This window comes from Balaenoptera physalus (genome assembly GCF_965194825.1).
Source record: "Balaenoptera physalus genome assembly, chromosome: 15".
In the NCBI taxonomy this organism is placed as follows: Eukaryota; Metazoa; Chordata; class Mammalia; order Artiodactyla; family Balaenopteridae; genus Balaenoptera; species Balaenoptera physalus.
The window spans coordinates 51,929,063-51,941,582 of record NC_138894.1 but is presented as its reverse complement, the minus strand read 5'-3'; the positions used below and the strand labels follow the sequence as shown (position 1 = coordinate 51,941,582).

At 38.1% G+C, this 12,520-nt stretch overlaps 1 protein-coding gene across 12 annotated transcripts in view; it reads left to right on the top strand.

Annotated features, from left to right (window-relative positions):
* EML6 (EMAP like 6) overlaps positions 1 to 12,520 on the top strand; it is a 351,593-nt gene that overhangs the window by 185,859 nt on the left and 153,214 nt on the right. For all 12 annotated transcript variants that reach the window (XM_082426244.1, XM_082426236.1, XM_082426246.1 and 9 more), the window contains 2 exons: positions 4,393 to 4,578; positions 8,747 to 8,882. In XM_082426244.1, the coding sequence (XP_082282370.1) occupies positions 4,393 to 4,578; positions 8,747 to 8,882 (322 nt within the window). The remainder of the gene's footprint in view (positions 1 to 4,392; positions 4,579 to 8,746; positions 8,883 to 12,520) is intronic.

Sequence of the window (12,520 nt, the reverse complement as noted above, 5' to 3'; positions counted from 1 at the left end):
AAATAAAATATGGTATATCCATATGAAGAAACACTGTGCAATCATAAGTCATGTTTTAGAGGATTATTTAATGTTATTGGACATATGTAAGATCTATTTACAGTCTACTTCTGGGTGGGATAAATTTGTGGCTTTGATTTTTTTACTTTAAAAGTATATTTTTGTGTAGGAAATAAATTGGAAGGCTATCCCAAAACATTAAACAGTTATCTTGGGTAGTGAGTTGATGGTTTTTAAATTTTCCCTTTATTTTAAAATTATTTTACAATACACACATTTCTTCCAAAATAAGAAAAAAGTAATGGAAAAGCAGGGGACAAAAAGATAAGTCTATAGGTTCTACTCTTCAAAGGTGTCACATGTCCTTAGGGCTTCATAAACATTTTATAATCCTTGTGCAGAGAGCTGATTTTAACCTGAGACTATGTTTGCTGAAATGAAGGCACTTTTTGCTTCAACAGTAGTTGGAGGATCCTTTCTCATAATTTATACAGTCCAACTGAAAGACTAGAAAACTCATTAAATTTGATAAACATTAGTTGAGTTTGTACCATGTGATAGAATAAAAACTGACCCGATTTTCAATTTGCTTAAAATTGAGCAATTAAAACATTGAAATAGAACATTCTGTAAGAGAGGCAAAACCAAAATTCTCTAGGGATAACGGAGAGATCCCAACTGGTTAGAGGAATGTTGAGTGTTTCAGGAAGGGATGCTATTTGAGCTGAGCCTTAATGGATAGGTGAGTTTGGTAGGGTGGGCTTGGAAGGCAGCAGAACCCAGGGGAGGGGTTGCCCTTCAGTCAGGAGTTAATAGGCAGGGACTGGTCACCCATCGAATCATAGGTCTGGGGAGCAGAAGGGTCCTTGCCCCATTAACGTGTTCACAGATTATCAACTTTTTCATCACCAAAGAACATCTTAATTTTCTTTCCAAGGGAACAAAAATTTTGAAAAATTTTGGCCATGAAATACATGGTAGCCATTACATCTTAATTCCCTTAACAGTTTTTAATTAATCAAGGATATATATCTGCTAACATGAGTTTCTGATCATAACATATGGAAGAGGCACTGAGTTGTTCTTTCAGCCACAAGCAGAGAAATACATGAGCTCAAGATGAGCTGGATTCCATTAGTCCATGGTGGCTCTCTGGAAGTCTGGGACCCTGACCAGGGAGCCTTCAGCCAACTTGCATATTCCACAGTGAGGAAGCCAAGACCTAGGAGGTTGTTTGACTTTGAATCCTGGTTCTGTCTCACTCTACTTGATTCTGGGAAAGCTATTTTATCTCCGAGACTGAATTTCTTTCTTTCCCAAAAAAACAAAAACAAAAAAGACAGGATAAAAAGGGGGGTAGGGATAACTACCTCCTGAATTTAAGAGTTACATTAAACAGTGTATGGAACCAGTAGGGGCACAATAATATTAATTTCTTTTCCCATTTCCTAGGACTACAAAAATAGTGGCACAGATAAGATTTAAACTCCCAGCTCCCTTTCCAGCTCCCTTTGACAAGCTCTTTTCTCTTAGCAATTATTTCTTTAATGATCTATCTTGGCTTAACTCCCCACCCCCCAACTAGATTATCAAAGATAATAGATTAACTGCTTTAATTGGTAGATTCATCCAGTTTCCCTGTTTGTTTCCATCTTTGGTTAACTCTTTTAATCAGTTGATTCTAAAAGCAGAGACAGATAAAACCCTGGAACTTCATTTGAAAACACTAAGAGCTGTTTGTCCTGTTAAATTTGTTAATTGTGTTTCGGCAGACTTAGGCATATTTTCTAAGCAAAAACAAGCATTTTTACCTCAAATGGAAGAACCTGCAAATGCAGATTCTTTATTAATTCTGTCATTCTTTATTCTTTATTAATTTTGTTTAGAAGGAAATCCACAACAAATTTCAGCAGGCTTTAACAAATTATTTTCACTATCTGTATTTTCTACATCCAATTCCAGGACCCCCACCTTTTCTTCCCAAAGCTGCCTAACATCAAACGAATCATTCCAGTCACAAGGTGAATGCAGAATCTCTGATGCACTCCAAGAAAATATTTTTATGTGAAATTTTTGTAGCTAGGGTAAAATCCTTTCTCATTTTGCCATCCCCAGTGTTTGGCAAACAGGCAAATTATGATTATCTGAAATGAATGCTTGAAAAACAGTAGCAGTTGAGCATTTTCTGCTTGGTTGGTTTTACAGGAAATGAGTCTACCAGGTTTGTTGGCTGTTATTATTGCTTTTTCTCCATTCTCTAGTCACAGACAGAAGGGACCTCAGGGATTACTTAGGGCCAGATGAGCTCCCAAGTACCTGCCAGTTCTAACAGAATTTGCATTACAATCTGTGAATGGAGATTGGAGAAGATAAACAGTGTCTTTTCATTTGATGTGGAGTAAATGGTGTGTTGCTACCCTAATCCGTCACTGTTTTCCAAATATGAAGTGCTTCTCAAGAAGAGATAATGTCTCAGATTTGCCATTTTCTGCAGAAAATCTCATGCCTATCCTGTCATTACAGCTATATATGCCTTTTTAGAGAATCATCTGATTCTCTAAATTATCTGGAATGTTTCATGTTGACATTATGCCATCTGACTGGGTGATTTCATCAGAAAAATCTTTGTTTAGGGATAAGTCTCTCTTTTTTGTGGTTGTCCATCTAGAAATATTTCAGTAACTCAGGCCAAAGTACACATCCCAAGTTAAAGGGATAATAATTACCAAATAGTTACGCTTCCTTTAATTTTCATGCATGGGGAGATATAGAAGGATAAATGTCTGCCTTAAGCATCACCATGGAACAGCAAGTTCTTTGGCATGTAGGTACAACCAGTAGGTACTACCAATAGTTGTTTATGTCTCATAGTTTGTTCAGGTTCAAAGTTAATACTTAAATGTTTTCCCAAAGCATATACCTAACTATCTTTCCCCAGATTGTTCTTATTCTTTTGATGTATACTTTAGTGCCTTTTTGTAAAAACAGTAATAGCCAAAGAAACAAATCACCAGAGTTGATACTTAATGAGAGAAGAATCTTGTATAGTCTCAAATGATGGCACATCTTTCTCTCATTCTCCCCAAGGGCCACCACCTCCACAGCTGCCTGAGTCCTGGTCCTCCTGGGGGGTGCATCCATCTAGAACTGCTTCCTCGAATACCCAGCTACTCTGAGAGGACCGTCATTTTTCCTCTCCTGCAGGCACAGAGTATTAGGGTTGTCACTAATTTTTCCTCACACATTTCCTGTCACTTGGATTCACCTAACCCTGCTCTCCTAAACCACAATCCAGTTTCTTCCTCACCACTAATCCAAATCCTATTCTTGCTCATTCCAGTTAATTCAACATGGTTCTCTATCTTCGAATTTCCTTACCACTTGTATGCAGTCTGAATATGCTGCCTTAAAATGATCTTTTTTGTTTTATATGTATCTTCATTGGATTTAAAGTTCTCAAGGCAAATATTTCAATACTTTCTCATGTATAACCCCTGTGAACCTTTGGCAAGTCACTTATGCCTTCTTTCTCTCCCTTCCAAATGGGTGTAATAATAATATCTGCCTTAGCCTATTCGTAAGGGTATTATGAAGATCAAATAACTAAACATATGTAAAGAGCCTTTATAAATTGTGAGAGGCTACGTACATGGCAGTGAAATTATACCAGTTCACATACTGAAAAAAAAATATGTCAGAGTGAAATACTTAATTTCTACATAACCATGGGAGTCTCCCTGCTGCTGTCTATAAAGCAGCTCAACCTTTATGCTTATGGTCTCCCACATGATAAATTATGCAACTAAAACTGAAAAGCCTAGTCAATTATTTGGCTATATGAAATATAACGTATATTTAGAAACATTTCTAAGTAATGTTTTTACAGTGAAGATTTATATAATTTTTAGTTAGAAATTATTTCTAAATGCATATATAATATATATATATATATATATATATATATATGCAACAAAAATACCTAGAAGATATATCAACACGTTAACAGGAGGTTGTGAATAATTCCAATTTTCCTCTTTTCACTTTTCTCTGTTTCTAAACTTCTCTACAGTGAACCTATACTAGTGCTATAACTTGACAAGAAATTAAACAAAAAAATGAACATTAAACATTTAGCAAAGTTTTCGAATTTTGTAACTTTGAAACTTTAAAAAATATTGTTATAAGTTTTTTTTTTTTTACTGCTAGTAGTTGGCTAAAATATTTTGCAGTTCTCTGCTGTTATAACAAAACAAGTTAAATTATGTGTATCTAGTGCACCTATAGCAAATTATGTAAAATGTATTGAAACATTAGCAAATAAATACCAATAATGAGATGCATCAGAATACTCTTTTTTCCTTGGATCCATTTATTTTATCACTTATTTTCTAGTTTTGGACACTATGTGGAAATGCCCTGACTGCAAAAAGAGGGATATTTGGCAAAACAGGGGATCTTCAGACCATCCTTTGCCTTGCATGTGCCAAAGAAGACATCACCTACTCTGGTGCTTTAAATGGTGACATCTATGTCTGGAAAGGGCTCAATTTAGTCCGCACCATTCAAGGAGCACATAGTGTAAGTATTCCCATATAGAAATTTGGGAATGACTTATTAAATAAGTTAAAGTCACAAATCTCTGTATTTTTTCCCAGTTGCTTTAGGATCAGCCAGTTCTGCTGAACACTCACATTCATGAAGGATTTCCCTAATTATTTTTGTTCACCTGGAAGAAATTAATATTTCAAAAGCTTAATAACTTAATTAGCCTTCGTCTCAATTATTGATTGACTGATTAGTGTTGTAATTCATCATCAGCAGTTTGACAGAAACTAGAAGTATTTCATCGTCAGTTTCATCTTCTAGACAAGGATTTCTCAAATGTAATGTGCCTATGAATCTCCTGGAGATCTTGTTAAAATGCAGGCTGTCAATATCACTGATGAACATAGATGCAAAAATCCTCAACAAAATACTAGCAAACAGAATCCAATAGCACATTAAAAGGATCATACATCGTGATCAAGTGGGGTTTATCCCAGGAATGCAAGAGTTCTTCAATATACACAAATCCATCAATGTGATAAATCACATTAACAAATTGAAGGAGAAAAACCATATGATCATCTCAATAGATGCAGAAAAAGCTTTCAACAAAATTCAACACCCATTTATGATAAAAACTCTCCACTCTCCAGACAGTGGACATAGAGGGAGCTTACCTCAACATAATAAAGACCATATATGACAAACGCACAGCCAACCTCGTTCTCAATGGTGAAAAACTGAAACCATTTCCACTAAGATCAGGAAAAAGACAAGGTTGCCCACTCTCACCACTATTATAAAACATAGTTTTGGAAGATTTAGCCAATGCAGTCAGAGAAGAAAAAGAAAGAAAAGGAACCCAAATCAGAAAAGAAGAAGTAAAGCTGTCACTATTTGCAGATGACATGATACTATACATAGGGAATCCTAAAGATGCTACCAGAAAACTACTAGAGCTAATCAATGAACTTGGTAAAATAGCAGGATACAAAATTAGTGCACAGAAATCCCTTGCATTCCTATACACTAATGATGAAAAATCTGAAAGACAAATTGAAACACTCCCATTTACCACTGCAACAAAAAGAATAAAATACCTAGGAATAAACCTACCTAAGGAGACAAAAGACCTGTATGCAGAAAACTATAAGACACTGATGAAAGAAATTAAAGATAATACAAACAGATGGAGAGATATACCATGTTCTTGGATTGGAAGAATCAGTATTGTGAAAATGACTATACTACCCAAAGCAATCTGCAGATTCAATGCAATCCCTATCATACTACCAATGGCATTTTTCATAGAACTAGAACAAAAAACTTCACAATTTGTATGGAAACACAAAAGACCCCGAAGAGCCAAAGCAATCTTGAGAAAGAAAAATGGAGCTGGAGGAATCAGGATCCTGACATCAGACTATACTACAAAGCTACAGTAATCAAGACAGTATGATACTGGCACAAAAACAGAAATATAGATCAATGGAACAGAATAGAAAGGCCAGAGATAAACCCACACACATATGGTCACCTTATCTTTGATAAAGGAAGCAAGAATATACAATGGAGAAAAGACAGCCTCTTCAATAAGTGGTGCTGGGAAAACTGGACAGCTACATGTAAAAGAATGAAATTAGAACACTCCCCAACACCATACACAAAATAAACTCAAAATGGATAAAAGACCTAAATATAAGGCCAGACACTATCAAACTCTTAGAGGAAAACATAGGCAGAACACTCTTTGACATAAATCAACAGCAAGATCCTTTTTGACCCACCTCCTAGAGAAATGGAAATAAAAACAAAAATAAACAAATGGGACCTAATGAAACTTCAAAGCTTTTGCACAGCAAAGGAAACCATAAACAAGACAAAAAGACAACCCTTAGAGTGGGCGACAATATTTGCAAATGAAGCAGCTGACAAAGGATTAATCTCCAGAATATACAAGCAGCTTATGCAGCTCAATATCAAAAAAACAACCCAATCCAAAAGTGGGCAGAAGACCTAAATCGACATTTCTCCAGAGAAGATGTACAGATTGCCAACAAACACATGAAAGGATGCTCAACATCACTAATCATTAGAGAAATGCAAATTAAAAGTACAATGAGGTATCACCTCACACTGGCCAGAATGGCCATCATCAGAAAATCTACAAACAATAAATCCTGGAGAGAGAGTACAGAAAAGGAAACCCTCTTGCACTGTTGGTGGGAATGTAAATTGATACAGCCACTATGGAGAACAGTATGGAGGTTCCTTAAAAAACTAAAAATAGAACTACCATACGACCCAGCAATCCCACTACTGAGAATATACCCTGAGAAAACCATAATTCAAAAGGAGTCATGTACCACAATGTTCATTGCAGCACTATTTGCAATAGCCAGGATATGGAAGCAACCTAAGTGTCCATCGACAGATGAATGGATGAAGAAGATGTGGCACGTATATACAATGGAATATTACTCAGCCATAAAAAGAAATGAAATTGAGTCATTTGTAGTGAGGTGGATGGACCTAGAGTCTGTCATACAGACCAAAGTAAGTCAGAAAGAGAAAAACAAATACTGTATGCTAACACATATATATGGAATTTTAAAAGAAGTGGTTCTGAAGAACTTAGGGGCAGGACAGGCATAAAGGCGCAGACGTAGAGAGCGGACTTAAGGACACGGGGAGGGGGAAGGATAAGCTGGGATGAAGTGAGAGAGTGGCATGGACATATTACACTACCAAATGTAAAATAGATAGCTAGTGGGAAGCAGCTGCATAGCACAGTGAGATCAGGTCGGTGCTCTGTATCCACCTAGAGGTGTGGGATAGGGAGGGTGGGAGGGAGACGCAAGAGGGAGGGGATATGGGGATATAAGTATACGTATAGCTGATTCACTTTGTTGTAGCAGAAACTAATAGAACAGTATAAAGCAATTATACTCCAATAAATATGTTAAAAAAAAAATGTGGGCTGTGACTCAGTGGGTCTGGGATGACGTTACTGCTCCTGGCCTGTGGCCCATATGTTGAATAGCAAGGGTGGAGACAACTATTATTTTTATAGTGGTTAATAATGTAGATTTTCCTCATCCTGAGTGAGAGAGCGTCACCTCCATGTCCACATCACAAGTTCTTAAAATGCAAAGAAAAACCACTGATAAATTCTTTTGATGGTCTGCTCTGTAAGAACAAGGACAGACTTGACTCTGACCACTCTGCTCAATTCTGACATATATTAAAATAGTTATATTGCTGTGTCTATAGATGACAAAGTAGAAATGCCCAGAAGAATGGGGAGATGATGTGAAAGGTAAAGCCTGTGTAATAAATGGAAATTTGGTAAAATGTTATCAGAAACTCAACAGACCTTTGCTTCTTGCCCTATTACTGTGAACATGAAGAAAAGTTTCAGCAACTCTTAGCAAAAGAGCTATGAGATTTTAGATCTTTCACTGTCTTGTATGTTGAAGATCAATTTTCTTGGCTTCGCTAATTATGAAACAGCTCTTGAAACAAAAGGTCAGTATTGGTCCTCATTCATAAAAACAGCTGCGTTAGTAACCTAATTTCTCTTTACACTGGATATTATGTCAACATTATACTCTTGTAACACATTTTCCTGTGGAAAAGCATCTTTAAGTTGTGAAACCACATGAGATGTGAAAAGCATCTTCAAATAATGCTGAACAAGCTAACACAAATGTAATTTATGCTTCCATTTAGGCTCAGATGGTGCTTGCTTGAGCTCATTGGGATGCATTTCTGTCACCATTGTACCTATAGAAGTGTTTGTGTTCCTAGCCTGCATATCTTTACTTGTTTTGGGAAGGAATTTATATGAAACACCTCCACCATTGTCTTTATAATGATTAGCTGTCACAGAAAGAAATTTATGATTTTTATATTTGCTTTAGCCAAGGAATTCCTGAATTTTTTTTACAACCTGTCATTAGTTTAATCATGGCAAAGGAGCACTTGAACTAGTGTGCTTTAGTGGTATTATGAATTTTTAATCTAGCTAAAATGGCTGTTACAAATGGCTACTTGTTCTATTGCCAGGATTTCAATACAGAACAAGAGATTTGTTTTTTGTTTTGTTTTTGCTTTGTTTTGTATTTTTATCATAAAGATCCAACTATAATGACTGTTTAGAACGATTGCATCATTGAGTATTATCTGCCTTAATCAACAGGCTGGAATCTTCAGCATGTATGCTTGCGAAGAAGGCTTTGCCACTGGTGGACGAGATGGGTGTATACGATTATGGGATACTGATTTCAAACCAATAACCAAAATTGATCTCAGGGAGACAGAACAAGGATATAAAGGTAACACATGTATTAATACTTACCCATAGATCTTAATGTGTTAAATACGGCGTGAAAGTTTGTTTCTATATTTGTTTCTCTTACCCCATCTTATACCATGAAGGATTTAAGGTAGTTTACATAAATGTAATGAATACAAGATTAAAAGTATGTTGAATGTAAGTGGATACCCCTTTTTCCTAATTTGCACAAAGGTATCTATATGTACAAGCAGTGGTCCTGCTGCAAAGATAAACAACATAATAATGAAACTACTGAGTGGTAACCTGAGAGATGGGACTTTCAGTTATAAAACTGGGAAGTTCTGGGTAAGTTAGTGACCCTAAATGTAACTGCATGCAGCCTCTGAAAATAAATAAATAAATAAATAATAGGAAAAACAAGAGAAATTATTTTTTAAAAAATAACTTTAGTGGAGTAGCTACCATAGTAGTAGGAGTTAAGAGCCCGGGCTCAGAGTCAGGGAGCCTGGGTTCAAATCCAAGTTTTACCTGTGATAGATTGGAGACCTTGGTCAAATTTCTTAACATCTCCGGGCCTCAGTTTCCTCATCTGTAAAATGGGGATAATACCAGCACCAACCTCATAGAGTCCTATGAGGATTAAATACACTTGCAAAGTGCTTAGAGTAAGTCATGGTGCATGGTCAGCACTCAGTAAATGTTGGCTACTGTTACAATATGTTAAGTATGTGTACCAGAGAATACAAAGCAGTTTATGTACATCTTTTTAAATTCTCATGATAGGCTTATTATCTCATTTTTCATATAAAGAATTTGGCACTGAGAGAGATTAAAATGGAAAATGTAAATAGGAAAGATAAGACGAAGTAAGTCACAAGTGATGTTAGTCCACTGAGCACATGTGGGGAGTTCTGTTCACGTGAGAATTTAGTGTCCACTTCATTGCATGGACAGTCAAGGCCCTCGAGTTCTCTGCCAGAGAACATGGGCCAATGTAACTTTATCCAGAAAAATACTTAAGGCGGATATAAGCAAGAAAGCGCCCATAAAAGCAATGTTAAAAATGCTAGTAAAAAAAAAACAAAAAATGCTAGTAAAGCAGCCAAAAATGTTTGACCTTGAACCGTGAAACTTCTTGGTGTATCCCTCAAGGTAAACTGGAAGCAAAACATATACTTAGATAACTCATGAGTTAACTTACCAGATGGGATTATTGACCATAAACTGGCTAGATGTTGGGGAGCATCAACCAGAAATAATGATTCCTTTTTGGCAGTCACTTTATCCAGCTCATCCCAAAATTGTATCACATAATTAAGGTATAAATTTTAAAGTGTGAGGATCAGGGCAGAAGCCATCTTTACCCTGCTATACTTTTCTACCTGATACCCAGTCCCTGACTTCAGGCTCTCAAAGGAGAGCTCAGGAGCCGGTTCAGAACAAGCATCTATATAGCCAGGCATTTGTATGGCTTGTACAAAGCCAACCCCATGGTCAACTCCTATCCCCAGAGTCAAGGGAAGATGGTCAGGGACATGTTCTGTTTTCTATCAGTCTCAACTGATTCCCACACACACTTGCTTGCCGAGATCAAAGAGGATATAGGTGGTGCACAGTGGACAGAAGGACCTTAAGCAAGCCTGCACCTCACAGGTGTGGCCTGTAGCACCTGGGCTTACAGATATCAGGGGAGGGATTAGCATGTATTTTTAGATGGATGGCCAGTGGAACAATAGCCTATATTTCAGGAGGAGTAGCGGACTATGCGTTTAAAGGACTGGATAGACCATGCTGCTGTTCAGGACCCATGAGAATGGGTGCCGTTTTCTTGCCACCTTCTTCATTTTTGCAGTCTCAGCTCACTACCAATACTCTTCTTTACTTCGTGTTTTACTTTAAATGGATGTTAATGCATCTCTTTCGCTCTTCTTTTTTTTAACTTCTCCTCATAAGCAATAATATCTGTGAAATTATGGCTTTAATATACTGTTTATTTATATATATATTTTTTACTTGTTACGGTAAGTTCTAGCTATTGGATTAAAAAATTTTGTCCCTGTAGCATCTTCACCATCAGTGGCGCCTTTGCCTGTCACACTTTTGGCAACACTGTACCAGAAGTCTACTATGTACTATCAAACTTCCAAAGAATTGCCGGCATTTTTTCCAGCCCTTAGTGGAAAACAGGATAAATGTCTAAAGTCAAACAAATGAAAGGCTCGTGGTTGAAGTGTTGGTAACAACCCCAAATCTGGCTCACTCTTCACCCTCAACTCAGCTAGTTCTCGAGCCTGTGTGGACAGGGCCTTGCAGGGGGAACCTGCCACGATCCTGAACCACCCTCAGGGACTTTCTCTTGCCCTCAGCCGGGCCTTGGCGCCATCATCACACTGAAGCAGGGCCGGGGGGCCGTTGAGTTGAGAAGCCAAGTCTCAGAACAGGCCCTCCATGATGTTCTCTGAGACCAGCTGCCAGGGCCACCCTGTCACAGGGGTGTACTCTAGGGCACCTGAAGGTGAGAGTGAGGCCAGAGTGAGCTAGGAGACCCAGCACAAGTATAAGGATTAAAATATGTAGGATTGCAGGTGAGGATTAAAAGTAGTTGAAATGTATACAGTTTTCTGTTCCAGCTTCCTCTTCAACCAGCCAATACCATACATGCCCTTGCTCTTCTGAACATTTGCAGACAGTGTGGGTAAAAGGGGAGTGAAGGAGAGACTGTGGGGAGAGGCTGAAACAGGAGGAAGAAGGCAGAGTGGACAGGACTTTGGGTGTACTTTGTCCCACCCCGTCCTGCCCTGCACACTCCCCGCCCCCCTGCCGTCATTCCCCCCAAAAGAAGTCTTGACTTTTCCTCCACCTTCAGGCTCTGCCTCAAAATGGAAACAAAGTGCCATTTGAAAGGAGCAGATTCAAGCAAAGCACTGTTAGAACTAGTTACCAACCAGGGTTCTTGGCCTCCTTAATCAATAGAAATTGATAAGAGGCCAGTCAAGAAATTCAGGCAAGGCTTTACTGGGGCTCCTGCTGCAGCACGAAGGAGCAAAAACAAGTAACACGTTCCCTTGCTCCCTCCCTGAGCGGGGGTAAACTGCTTCCTTATATGCGGTGAGGGTAGGGGCGGGTCCAGGGGTTGGGCCGGAGGGGTGGCTTAGGCGGTCTGCCCACCCCCTTGGTGGTGCTGTGTGCAGGGGGGCATGCGCAATACACTGCTTTTCCTCTGGGCTCGTCGGAAGTGGCAGTTGGCTTTTTGGTCTTTTTGTATCTTGTTCATAATTTAGCCCAACTGTGCACGCACACAGTTATTTTTAGTTCCTTATAGTTTCTTTGTATTTTGTTGCTGGAGGAGACGTTTGTCCAGGTGCAAGCACTGCAGCAAAGGGTACCAAGTTTCAGGTCCAAGCCTGTCTTACTACTTTGCTCTCAATTTGGACATGAAGCTACATGTATGGACGGTTTTATTCTAGTAAAAATTTCTTGATATGAATGAGCCTTCTTCGATATTTTTGCTGTTTGTATAGCAATGACTCGAATTCATTTCTGTGGAAATATAGTGACTTCTCATATTACTCAAACAACTATTTAAATAAATTTAGCAAGAGAATTAATTATGGCCATGTCCCAATTCCCATGACATAGTACCGATATTCTGTAGTCCTTAAATTTATAAATTTA